The sequence below is a fragment of the Empidonax traillii genome, unplaced genomic scaffold, assembly GCF_003031625.1.
Source record: "Empidonax traillii isolate 1590-97213 ecotype Southwest subspecies unplaced genomic scaffold, ASM303162v1 scaffold1238:size216485, whole genome shotgun sequence".
In the NCBI taxonomy this organism is placed as follows: domain Eukaryota; kingdom Metazoa; phylum Chordata; class Aves; order Passeriformes; family Tyrannidae; genus Empidonax; species Empidonax traillii.
Window position 1 is genome coordinate 38,427 of NW_020956431.1, and position 13,392 is coordinate 51,818.

The 13,392-nt window shown below is 50.2% G+C and overlaps 1 protein-coding gene across 1 annotated transcript; it reads left to right on the forward strand.

The window, feature by feature from the left end:
* Positions 1-713: 713 nt before the first annotated feature.
* On the forward strand, positions 714-13,169 carry TNFSF15 (TNF superfamily member 15). The gene is made up of 4 exons (XM_027906020.1): positions 714-1,147; positions 7,348-7,395; positions 8,106-8,154; positions 12,552-13,169. The coding sequence occupies exons 1-4, from the start codon at positions 950-952 to the stop codon at positions 12,977-12,979; spliced, it is 723 nt and encodes a 240-aa protein (XP_027761821.1). The 5' UTR covers positions 714-949; the 3' UTR covers positions 12,980-13,169.
* The last annotated feature ends 223 nt before the right edge of the window (positions 13,170-13,392 follow it).

Consider the following 13,392-nt stretch of genomic DNA (forward strand, 5'->3'; position numbering starts at 1 on the left):
GCAGGGAGCAAGCAAGGAATTAGCCTTCCCTGGGATACAGGAGCTATTTCCAGCTTGTTCTTCCCAGACCTGTTGTTGAGCAGCTGCAGAGGTTGCCCATAGGAGCAGCCCTTCTCATCAGGGACAGCAGCTGTCAATAAAGGAGCATGATTTATTTTTCTTCCAAGTGCAAAGAAGTCACAGCTTCTTCAAGAAACAATAACAGACTTCCCTGAAAGCATAATTTAAAATGATTTTGGAGAAGAACCCCAGAGCAGACAAACATCCCACTCCAGGCCTGACCTCTCACTCTTTGCTGCAAAAGATGCACATTGAGCAACCTGCAGCCTGATGTGGATTCTGCTAAAATGTACGGATGAAGCAACACTTTAGAGAACCAGAGCCCTTCTTGGGGGTCACTTATACTCCTCACCATCCCTAAAACCCTCTTCCCCTCTCTCAGGGAAAGAAAAAACTGCGGGGCTCCGTCACCTCTGCCGCTCTCGCTCCCCCCCTTGCTTCTCACTTTCACTCCCGTTGGTTTCACGTTCCCTCTGCCATGCGGAAAACTTTCAAGTCTCTCCAGCCCAGCAGCAGGGTTTATCCTGGTTCCACCCACTGGGACTTTCCTGGCTTCCTTCAGGACGCGGAGAGAGAGAGGGGAGGAGAAAAAAAAAAAAAAAAAAAAAAAAAAAAAAAAAAAAAGGAGCCGTCGGGAGGCAGGGAGAGGGCAGGGAGCGCGGGGAACCGCGGAGCTCCCGATCCCCGCGCTTGGGTTTCTATTGTAGGCGGCGCATTCCTCGGGAGGGAGGGGGGGTGTGTGTGAGTGTGTGTGTGTGTGTCGGAGCCTTCCCACACTCGGAGCAGCTCTTATTTAATGGGGGTCTCCATGCAGGGCAGACGCCAGAGGAGGTTTTGCCGTCCCCCAGCTCCCAGCTGATCAAGAGCATCTCACCCGGCAGGCGCTGCCATGGAGCGCGTGGTCGAGATAACGCCGGAGGCAGCGGCTCCTGGGATCAGCCAAGGCTCTGGGATGCACCTCAGGAAGGATTTGAGGAGGATGCGGTGCGCGGTGCTGCTGTGCCTGCTCTCGGTGATGGTCCTCATGCTGCCCATCGCCTACCTGCTGGTTGGAAACCTGCGAGCCCCCAGCTCCTGCGGCAGCCAGGTAAGGCACTCGCACCTCGTCCCGCGCCTCCAGGGCTGCGTTTGTTCGGTTCTTTTAATTCTCTGTACGAGTTTCTCGTGTTTAAAAGGGAACTGTCACGTTCCTCCTTCCTTACGCTGAGAAAAATGCCTAGGGTAAATCGTATTATTGCTCAGAATTCTGTGATTCTGTGATTCGGACTTTTTAACTAACGGTTCCTGTTCTCGTCTTAATTTCACCGAGGTCACAGTACAGTGCATGAGTTTAAAACTTTCATTGGCATGCTGCAGGCAGTGCTTAAAAAAACACTAGTTGATGTAAATCAGTGTCTCTCCGCTGATTTCAGCCAGATTTTCACACTACAGCTCATTTTCCTCCCTTCTTTGGGGTTAAATCTGAGACTTCCCCTCCCGGTGTCTGATTTCCCTGACCGGGCTGTGATGTCAGTGGGTCAGTCACCCACCACTGGGCTGACAGTTCTTGTGTATTATTAATGCAAACTTCTGCAGAGATCTGATCCAAGACAAGAAGTCTGGCCCTAAATTTCGCTCCCTATTTTTCACTCTCCCTTAAAACTCCCTCTGGATCCAGGGATCTTCTCAGCTCTTCTCCCTCGACAGCTACACTCCCTTTGCTCCCAAGCTCATGCTGTGCTGCTTCTAACACTCTTTCCTGCTGCTCCATCCCTGCTGGTGCCAATCTGCAAGTGCCCATTCCCACGGGAGACTGTGAGTTCAGCAGGACTGCCCCAAGCCAGCAGGGTGCATTTATGTCTGCAGAATTTTAGCTTCGGCTCTGCAATCCCCCAGCTAATTAGTGTGCTTGTTGGCAGCTTATTTAGGATAAAAGAGCAGGGTTAGGAAGAGGCCTTGAAGGAAGGTTCCTAACCTTGTTTAGCCTGGGGATGTGTGAGAGCCGTGCAGGGATGTGCCAGCCCCCGGTTGACCCCGAGCTCGTTCCCAAGCGCCGCATCCCCTGTGTTACCTGGTTCTAACTTTGTGCAGCCCTTCTGTCAAATCTGCCAGTTCCTTGCACGTGTGAAATGTGTTTCTGCCCCGACCCTGCCCCTGCTGTCGAGGCCAGCGGGTGCACACGAGGTGCAGACTCTCAGCTGCACCGGGCTTTGTTTGAGGTTGTACAGAGCACAGCAGTTCAGCCTCGAAACAGAGGGAAAGAATAACAAAGCGTGAGTTTGTTTGATCAGTCTGACGTGTTCCTGGCTCTTGACCCTGTTGGCAGAGCTAGCAGAGAGGTATTTTTATGAGTGGGCTTGGCCTCTTAAGGGGAAGGGCACAACGTCAGCCCCGAGCGCCGCTCCAGCCCCGGGCTGCCCTGCTGTTAGACCCACGCATGTGCACCCAGTTAGCAGCACGTAGTATTCCCACAGTGATGTAAGGAGGTGATCAGATGACTTGCAACCTCTGTGAGTCCCAGGGAGGAAGAGGAAAGTCATGGGGCTGGCTGGGCGCCCGCTGTGCAGTGGGAGGAGCTGCACCCCGGCTGGCTCCTGCCTGTTCTGAGTTTTTCATTCATTCTCCTGTTTTCTGGCTCTACCACCAGTGTTGTCCAGCAGGAAGAGGCAGATGGGTGGATTTGCCTACCTGTGTGGCCTTCTGTAAAGTCCCCAAAGAGATATGTCACGCACTGAACCCAGGAGCTCAGTCCTGCAGCTCTGCCGTACCAGTCCATGGGAATGTTTCTTGGGAAAATGTCTTTTTGCATCTCCTTCTGCATTTGAAGTGTTAGAACTGGATTGCTAAGTGGTTCCTTCCCCATGTGCTCCATTGATAGCCCCAGTTAAGACTACTGGGACCAGATGTGTGTGTCAGAGCTCTCTGTGGCACTGGTTTTGGGGTTTGGGTGCCCTGGGCATGCTGGGACCAGTGGACAGATCCCAGTTTGCCCCAGATGAGCACTGGTTTGCTGACCCTCACAGCAGAGACCCCATGGGAGGAGCCCTCTCATTGCTCTAGGACTCAGCCCATACATGCTTGGACTGTCACCTTCTGGTGCTCTGGGGACAGTCCTGGGAGGAGGGAGGGACTCAGCATGTGAGAAGAAAAACATAGTAAATTCCTGAGTGAGTCCTTCCTGGAGCAAGGAGGAGGAGGAGGGGAGGTTTGTGCAACAGGGGTGTGTTTCTCCTGGCACTCTGCCTGTGGGGTGAGGCAGATTGGTCATCTCTGCCTCCGTGTGGGTGCACGTGGTGTCACCTCCTGCCTCTGAAGGGATGCAAACTCACCTTTCCTCTGGAAATGTCCCTTTCAGGAAAAAGCAGGGCAAGTTATGTCATTACAACATGTGTGAGCCACCAGTTTTCTGTCTCTGTTGTGGTACAGTGAGTCTTGGATGAATAATTCAAGTTTGATGACAGATTCCCTGGACACCTTCCAGGCTCACTGTACTGCTCCTTTTGGAAAGAGAAATCACTTTCTTTTATGCTCCAAGACAGAGTGAGGTGAGGAAATAGAGTTATTTAAATAATAACACGTAGCTTGTGTTATTAGCAGGAAATCTATATAAAGGCTGTAATAGTGCCCTTCCAGAGGAAGGTCCAGGAGTGCTGTTCATCCTTCCCCAAAGGGAAGCCAAGTTTCAGTCTGAGTTCACAAATCTCTCAAAGGAGCAGCTCAGCAGCCAAGACAATCTCTGGCTGCCTCAGCAATTTGCTCAGCTGACCCAGGAAAGCAGAGCATCCAATCCTATGGCCTGGAAAAAAACTTGGGTTTATTTTCCTGGTATCCTTGGCATGTCAGGACCACAAAGAGACATTCCAAAGCCTGTCCAAAGGGCTGCCTGTGAACCTGTGTGCCATGTCTGTGCCATGAAAGCTTGGCAGTGGAGCTGTTGCAGTGCAGGAGGGGCTTGAAAAGTCCCAGCAGCTCCACCTGGATTCCTTTGGGACCAAAGGAAGTCAGAAATCTGGCAGCAAAGCTCAGAAAAGATCTGCCCATATGGGAAAGAGACCCTGAAATGGCTTCCTGATGTGTAGGGAGGGAGCAATGCCTGGGGAGGAGCAGGGAGCATTGCCCCTGGATGGGCCCAGGTGTTGGGATTCCCCTTCCAAGAGCAGCAGCAAAACTCCTGAGTGGCCCCTGCTGCTGGATGCACATGGCCCTTGTGGGCACAGAAGGCCAAGAGCACGTGCCCCTGGGTCCAGGCTTCCCCTGGGCACTACTGTCCAACCAAAATGGTCTTATTGATGCCAGTTTTTACTGGCACTGGGCAGGTCCCTATCAAAGATGCCCAGCCCAGGCCATGCAGCATCTCTGGAGCGAGCAAAACTTGGCTCTCTGTACCACATATGACCTGTAAAACAGTGTCCTGTGCTAAAAATGGAGTGGATGGAGGTGCTGGGCATGTTTTGTTTATTAATCCTTCTGCCTGCAGTACCAGCTGCTTTTCCCACACTGCTCTCTGATGGATACCCCTGGCCCTGTCCAGAGGTTCAAGAGCCAAAGCACACGAAAAGGGGGTGTTCAGCCTTTCTTTTTGGGTTTAGCAACATCTGGGTATAAATGCACTGGGGCTTTTGGACAGTCTTGGCACCAAAACCATCTGGAAGTGTTTTGCATCCATGCCTTGAGGGTAACAGCTGCCTGTCCAGGGTGTCTGTGAGTCAGCTGCAAGGTGGGATTTTCAGCATCACTCAGAGCTGGTTGGTCTCTCCCCAGTAACCAAAGGGAAAATTGAAGCAAGGCTGTGAACTTTTCAGCAAGAAAGGAGAAGGGAGAAAAGCACCAATTGTGTAAATTATCTGTTGTCTCCTGCTGCTTAGCTCTGTTCACCATCGATGTACAACAGCTGTGCCTGTTTGGGACAAGCATTACTGACACCTGCTCATTGTGTAGCATTGCCTGGTGCTAAAGCATTTTCTCCGAGAGATTTCTATTTTTATCCTTATCAAATAGCACAGTTAGGAATAAAAAGAACAGCCATGGCTTTGCCAACAGCAGGATAACTTCACACCTTGCAGCACCCTGCTCTCTCTGCATCCCACTGCATCTGTGAAGGAGCTCCTGCACCTGGAGTTTCCATCTGGATTTCTTAGGAAACAGTGAACTTTAGGTTTAAACAAAACCATTTTGTTACCTTTTACAAAGGAGCAGAATTCTTCTTGCCCTCCTTCCCATTTCCCCCCCACCACCTCTGTATTGCAACATCCAAGTTTATCTGAAGCACGTCAGCAGAAATCAGGCTTTAAGTACACAAACAGTTCCCCAGAAGTTCCAGCCTTAAATGTAGGTTTGTGGTTCATTTGCAGCTCTTTGCACTACTTATCACTGCTAGAAAAGATGTCACCTGGCAACTGTGTAGGAATAGATATCACAGGAATATTTACACCGTTATTTGTGATCCGTGTGGCTGAAAGCGAGGGCAGAGCGTGAGGGAAACCCTCAGTCCTGATCTTGAGCTTCCCAGCAGGGGAAGGACAAAGTCACCTGGCTGTGACTGTGTCACATCAACAGCACAGACATGTTGAGGCACCACAGCAAGCAGGACCTTGGAGAAAGTCCTCAGACACAATGAAAGGCCCTGACATCTCCCTGACCACACCACAATTCTCCCTCAGCCCTACCCTGAGCTTTCACACCACCACCTCTGCCAGAGGGCACTGCCAGCAGAGCAGGAGGCTGCTGGGGTGATTTATAGGTGGGCAAGGGAGGGAAAAAAACCCAGGACTTTCCCTGCTGTTTTTCTTCTGCATTTTTTCCCAAATACACTGGAGCAACCATTGTAGAAATTACAGTTTTCTGCAGTAAACATGGATGTTTACTGCTGGTAAAACATCAAATTACCAGAGTGGCCAGGAGTCCCCAAACCCAGGCAGCCTGATTCTTCTTCCACAAACATTCTCCTTCCCCCAGCTAATATAAATAATCTATCTTCTACTTCTCCTCTAACATAAATTACCTATTTTCCACTTCTCCTGCAGTATTTCAAGCTGTGTGAGAGACAGCCACCAGCAGACAGCTCCAACATCTCCATACTATTTCTGTTCCAGCCTGTTTATTAAAAATGCATCCAATCCTTTGCTGCAAGCCGGCCAGTGGCAGTTTATTCAGTGTATTTTTGGGAACTGTCCATAAACCAAACCACAGCAACCCAGCGTGCTCTGACAAGCGCGATGGGGGCTCCCCACATCCCTGGGAGTCAACCCTGAGCTGGCTGCACATCCCACACTGGCTGCTCCCTGCTGTGGCACCGGGGATGCTCCTCACAGCCCGGGGAGATGGATCCAGAGTCAGCATCCTGCAGAGTCCTCCCGTGCCCGGGTGTGACTCGGGAGGAGCAGCCCTGGCAGGAATGTGCCAGGCAGGCAGCACAGCCCCTGTGAGCTGCTCCACCTCCACCTCAGAGGCACCAGGGCCATGCCCTGCAGGAGAAGGGGGTGTGAGTTCTCGGCTCTGGGAGGTGAGAGCTGAGGAAGGATGAGCTCACCCTGCCTTCCCCTGGCACAGTGCCCAGCGAGCTGCTGAGCTCACCCTCTGCCAGCTGCTCCCTTCAGGCCTGCTCAGCTCCTCCCTCTGCCCAGCAGGTCACCCAACATCCAAGGCAGACCCAAACAACACATCTACAGTCTGAAATCAGACAGATGCAGAAACTGGCGCTTACTGCCACGGTCTAGAAGACAAGGTGCTGTTGGTCACAGGTTGGACTCGATGATCTGAGAGGTCTTTTCCAACCTGGCTGATTCTGTGTGTGAAAAGCAGGTGTAGCTGATACACCTCAATCAGTGTCTTTGTTATGGGTGAACCTTTGGGCTGGTAAAGGCTCAGACCTGCCAAGTCTTGAGGCACAGGGGAGCGTTGGCCACCTTGCTCTGCTTGCTCTGCGTGGATTGAGGGGCAGGAGGCTCTGAGCAGCAGAGTCCCCACCCCAGAGGAGGATTAGCAGTGTCTAATTCCCACTGCCCACTCTGCTGGGCCTCTCCCAGTTTTGCCAAGGGCTCATCCAGACTGGAGTTTCAACAAAATCCCCGCCACAAGAGCCCGGGTCCTGTCTCTGGCACCCTTTTAGAGGTGCAGTTTCAAACCCACAGCAGAAATCTCTTGCAGAGAAGCAAAGCCTTGTCAGAGCTCCTCACTTTTCATGATAGCTCTAGGTGAACTCTCTGACTCGCTGTAGCACATTCTATTTTCTGGGATAACTCAGACAAGCCCCTCTGTGGAGGTTCCTCCTGGAGCCCTGAGCTAACTGCTGGTAAATCTCTCCTGCAGGTCCCAGAGGAGAGGGGCTCCCTCTTTCTGAAGCAACGGGCCGTAGCTGCTGGTAAGTTTGCCAGACCTTCCCCCCCATCCCAGCACCTTTGGACACAATCCCAGCACGTGCTGCTGCCTCCTGCTCTCCCCACCCTAATCCTAATCCCTCCCTCCAAACAACCAGGGCAGCCAGAGGCAAGCCTGGATGACGAGGTGCAGGGAGGTAACTGGGGCATAGTGGGTGAGCATTTCTAACCCCGGGGCTGTGCTCTGACTAATGCAGGCACAGAGCTCCCCTGCAGCTCTGCAGGATCAGTGCAACCCCCTGAACATACAAAAGCAGGGGTTTGGGAACCCTTGCATGCTAAAATCTCCACACCACACCTCTGTTCCCCCTCCAGCAGCTCTGACAAAATCGTTTACAAAGTGATTTTATCACCTCAGTGGTGTCAGTAGAGATCACAGTCGATAACTTCTGACTGCCTATGGAAATGGAAAGGGCCTGCACGCATTTCCTTGGTGTCACCATCACCACTCACACCTTGTTGACGTAGGAGAAGGTTCTTCCCCCAGAGGGTGGTTGGCACTGAACAGGCTCCCCAGGGCAGTGGGCACAGCCCCAAGGCTGCCAGAGCTCCAGGAGGGTTTGGACAATGCTCTGAGGGACAGGGTGGGATTGTTGGGGTATCCTGTGCAGAGCCAGGAGCTGGAGACTCTGATTCTATGACTTGAACAGCAGCAAAGCGCCTTACACCTTTTATTTTTCTTCCCCCTCAGTTACAGACACACTTTCCAGTGCAGAGAAGCCCCGAGCTCATCTGACAGGTAAATTTGTTCCAAACTGAAGCCTTTCCTGGGAGTCTTATGGATGTTGTGGTGTAATAACCTTGTTCTGCATGGATCTGATAGGATCAGGTGTTGCAGGAAACAGGGGGGAAATAACCATCAGCTTTGCCTTGCTGACCATGACAGATTGAGTGCAGGCTGTGTCTGTAGGAAAGGGCCCACAAGGGAGGTAAAGGACAGAAATGTCACCACTTTTCCAAGCTGTTTCTTCCACTGAATGAGCAGCTCTTGTAATTGAGCTTAAACAAGTGCCTGATATCCCAGAAGTCTGATGAATCCCCCAAAAAAGGCAGGGGAAGACATCCCCCAGCTCCATCCTCACCAGCTCGACCCACCTGCAAAATTCAGGTATTGCCAGAGAGGAGAGGAAAGTGTTGAAGGATTTTCCAGCTGGCCTGAGGCAATTTATACCTCCCTGAAGTCCAGCTCAGTGCAGAGCCTCCCCCAAAACCCTGAGTGTTGCCCCAGGGTGCCCTTTCCAACCTGAAGCAGGACAGGGTGTGATCCTTCACACAAACCCACCTCCAGGGTTCAATCCATCAGTAGTTCAGGGCTGATTCCTTTCCCAGCATAGTTTTCACTCCCTAACCCTCAAGCTCCCTCCTGATGGTCCCCATCCCTTTGCCACAGGGGGTTTGCAGAGCTCCAAACCTGACCTGGCCTTGTCCAAAATCCCATCTTTGCTCAAGTGCACGTTTGCAGGAGCAAAAGGACCCTTTATGCTCGAGTTTCCAAGGGGGGACTCTGTGGCAAAAGAGGTCCAGAGGCTCCTGGTGCAGTGACTCAGAGGAGCAGCCACACACTGCTCTGCTCAGGGAACTCCCCTGGGTTGCACAAAAGCCCAGTTGCCACAGGGAATCACCCAACAGAGTTCTTCAAGTTTCCTCGGGCCCCATATGGACCAAAATTCCTTCAGCACCGTTCCCAAGCAGCCTCCCTGGGGCTGTGCCCATCCTCTCGGCCTGCTGTTGTGACATGGGCACAGTTGGCCACGGCAAGGAGCATGAAAAGAGACAATTAAGGGGGTTTTATGTCTCCTTTCTGGGCAGAAAACCCACACCCAGCCTGCTGTGCTGCGCAGGCATCAGGGAATCCCGAATCCACGGACTTATCTTTGACCTTTTCTTGGCCAAGACACATTTCTGGTGCTGTACCCCGTGACAATGAGTTTCCAGGCTTAACAGCACGTTGCAGTCAGAAAACATTTCCTGTTATAGCAAACTCGGTGCACAATAATTTATTGGGTTCCACCCTGGTTTTCTTTTCTCAGAAATCACGACTTGTCGTAGAAAGACCAAAAGGAATAATTATTCCCCTGATCTTTGTTGCATTCCTGCAGCTCAGGCACCATTCCCCAAGTGGAAGTGGGAGAGTACAAGCCTTCACCTGTAGGAAATCTTCTGCAGATCTCCCTTCTCTCTGTAATTTTCTAGTTTTAGGGAGGGATTTCTGAAGGTAAGAGCAGGGGAGTGAGAGAAATGAGAAGTAGCCAGAGCATTTCCATGGGAATGTGCCACTGAATTGCCATCAACAACTCGACATTTTGGTCTCTGTTCTTTATAATGAATTCTCCACCTGCTCTTGGCCTTTTTAACACACACTGAGCATTCTGGGCTTATCCAAACTGGCACCAAGGTCTCCTCTCCCTGGGTGGTTATTATACCTAGTGAGGAATGGCAGAAGCCATGGGAATACCCAGCTCAGACTCTTCTCCATCCCCATTGATGTACCCAGGGTTCTGACTGCTCCATCCCTGCCATCATCCCCTCTCCACTTATCTGGTTGCACTTTGGGTCAAGGTGAAGACCAGCAACTCTTCCTTCTTGTCACCAGCCTGTGGCTCAGCTGGGTGACCCGTGCTGGAGGAATTCCATCAGGTTCCTGGCTCACACTGACCATGTGCAGTGCTACCCAAGCACACCATGAAATCTGGGGAGAGCATCACCTTTTGTTCCAAATCACCTTTTAAGGGCTCTGTTTAATACTCAGGGCATGAATTTGAGCAGTAGAAACCCTGCAGCCACAGGATTTTGCTGTGCACGTTGTACAAGGGCTTTACTACAACAGGAGGTTCGGACTCAAGTCTCTTGCTGAGCCTCAGAGCAGAGTTCAGGATTAGACTCTCACATTAGGGAGGGCTCAGAATTGTAGAAACCATCCAAGTTCCACAAAAATATGCTCAAAATCTGACAAGCAACAGGGATTCTCCAGCCAGGAACTAGACCAAAAGGGATTTAGGGACAGGAGAAATAAGGGATGCTAGAAATTTATAGTGGGAGGAACTGTAGTAATGAATCCCTTACTAAAAGCAGATTTTACTTACCTCCAGAATCAGCACAATAGGTATGTTTGCAGGAAGTGTAGATCCATATTTTAGGAAATTAATAAATAAATGTCAAGTGCAAAGTGCAAGTTCTGCTAGAAAAGGATCTGTATTGTATTCAAAGGCACCTGAACATGTATTTCAACATTATATTCAATTTGAATATGTATTGTACTACTTGACCATGTATTTTTCCTCTTGACCAGTACTGAAAGAACAGGGAAAATTAATTAACTTGAAAATTGAGGGCTTCAAATAGAGTGAGCTTTATCAAAAAAAGGGAGGTTACAATTGTTAAGCTTGCCTAATTCTCGAAGTTTTGAAATCATGTACTTCGTTTGAGCTCCTATTAGTTATAAGAAACGCTGGGGAATGGAGTGTCATTGACATTTGAAATGCGTCATCTGCACAGACAGGAGTGTTTCACAGGCAGCTTCTCTTCAATTCCCCCCACACACACACCAAAATGCCCAAGATGGAAAAGAGCCCAGGACATTTTCTGGAAATATTCTGCTCCTTCCCGTCTCAAACAAGTTCTCCTCTGCTGTGAGTTGCTCTCTGATGTGTTACCCCAAGCTCTTGTAAATCTTATAGTGACTCCAAGCTCCTTGAGCTTCTGCCAGGACTCAGATCAGTCCCTGACACCCAGAGGTGGAGGAGGAGGAAGGCAGACCATGAGTACTTTCACTTTTACTTTCTTTTATCCCTCTCTCTCTGTATCAGGCAAAGCTCCTTTGGTTCTAAACATCACAGTCCTTATAATATTTCCATAATTTAGCTTGGCTTGCTCCCACAATCCCTGTGTGTGTTCCCACACACAGAAACACTCTCCTTGTGTTCTTTGCTTCCTGGGGAAAGATCAGAAAGATTTGATACCTCAGCAGCACTGACAGCCAGGCTGGGAAAAAAGGGCATTATTTTGTTGTGCTACTCAGAGAATATTCAAGGAATTGCTCTCCCAGCACCTTTTGGGTTCCTTATGGATTAATTATTGCTAGACAAGGCAGGGAATGGATGTCTCTGGGAGCTGAGAACATTCCATTTTCTGAATCTCATCCAGGATAAACCTCATGGTTATTGCCAAAGGAATTTCAAAGCCTTCCCTTCCCTGCGTTCTGTTTGTCTCCCTGCCCATGCCCCCCCCCCCCCCCTTCCCCAAATACTGAATCAAAATTAACTTTAAACAATAACTCAAGCTCATTAAAAAGGTCTCAGTTCCTGGAAATCAGTTCCCTCTGTCATCCTAAACATTCATCATTGATTCTCCAGGTTCATTTTAACACCTGGCAGAATCTTGATGGGTTTTTATCCTCTTCCTTTCCCCTGCCTGTGTTTGACCACAACAGTTGGTGTTTTCCCAAGGATTTTATGTGGCAGCCAGGAAAGAGCAGAGACAACTCTTGCTTCCCTGCAGAAAAATGTGCAAGTGCTGAGGCTTGTTCTCCTGGCTGTGGTGGAGGAGAGGTGAAGGGAATAGGGCAGCAATTCCCTGATTCTTCCCCTGAGACTCTGCAGCCTGGGGAGCATCCTCAGCTTGGATCAACTGATGGTGGGGTCTGGATTAGAGTTCTGCTTCTAATCAGCTACCAGCAGGACTGAGAAAAACTCTGGAGGAATGTTGAGGGTGACACCAAGCTTCTGGTAAAATCCAACAACACAAAGGCAAATCTACAGTAAATGATTGAGAGCACTCAGGAAGAAAAGCCTGAGGATGAGAAAGCTCAGCCCCCTTCAGGGAGCAACTTGGCAGGAAGAGAAGCTCGAGTGTGTCAGAGCTTGGTGACACACTGTGGACATTCTGCCAGCACAGTAGGGGGGTCTTCTGAGCTTTTGGTAAAATCAAATTACGTTGGGAAAGCCAAATCCCACTGCACAGTTGGCCTGCAGCCAAGTCAAGCTGTGCAATAGGAACTTTTCTGTCCTAATTTTTGATCACCCTGTTTGAGGGTGACCGTTTGTGCCCCCTGGAGCAGAGCTGTCCCCTTCATCCAGCAGCACACCCCTGGCTGCAGTGACCTAACCCACCTCCTCTCCCTCTCTCTTCCTCCCACAGTGAAGAGACAAGACCTCAGCAGAGCCGTGGGGAACCACCTGCCCATCCTGCAGTGGGAAGACAAGCGAGGCTTGGCCTTTACCAAGAACAACCTGAGTTATTCCAGCAACGCTCTGGTGATTCCTGTGTCTGGGGACTACTATGTCTATGCTCAGGTCACGTTCCGAGGGCCCATTGAGAGCCACAGTAAACCCAATTCTGTCACTGAGATCATCACCAAGGTCACTGACAGTTACCCCGAGCCCACTCAGCTGCTGACAGGCACCAAGACCCTCAGTGAGAACTGGAATGGCTGGTTCCAGCCCATTTATCTGGGAGCTGTGGTCTCCTTGGAGGTGGGGGACAAGCTGATGGTCAACGTCAGCGACATCAAGCTGGTGGATTACACCAAAGAGCACAAAACCTTCTTTGGGGCCTTTTTGCTGTAGGTTTCTGGCAGCAGCTGGGGGATGGGTTTCCCTTCAGGGCCCTGGGGGGACCTCGTTGGACTTTGGCTTTGTTGGGTGTGCACTGGGGTGCGATTCCTGCTGCTGTCCCTCCTCTGTACCATCACCCCCCTGCAGCTCAAGGGAGGCTTCTTTTAATGGGTAGGGAAAGCTGAAGCTGCAGCTTGAACTGAAACAAGCCATAAAAAAACCTCACTAAAAAAAGAAGGAAAAAAAAAAAACAACACCCACCCAACTAAAAAACCCCCAAACCAAACCAAAACAACAAAAAGAGAACAACAACAACAACAAAAGAAAAAACAACCAAAGGCAAAATCCCTAAAACAAACAAAACAAAAGAAAAAAAAACCACCAAAACCAAATAAAAAAAAAAAAAAAAAAAAAAAAAAAAAAAA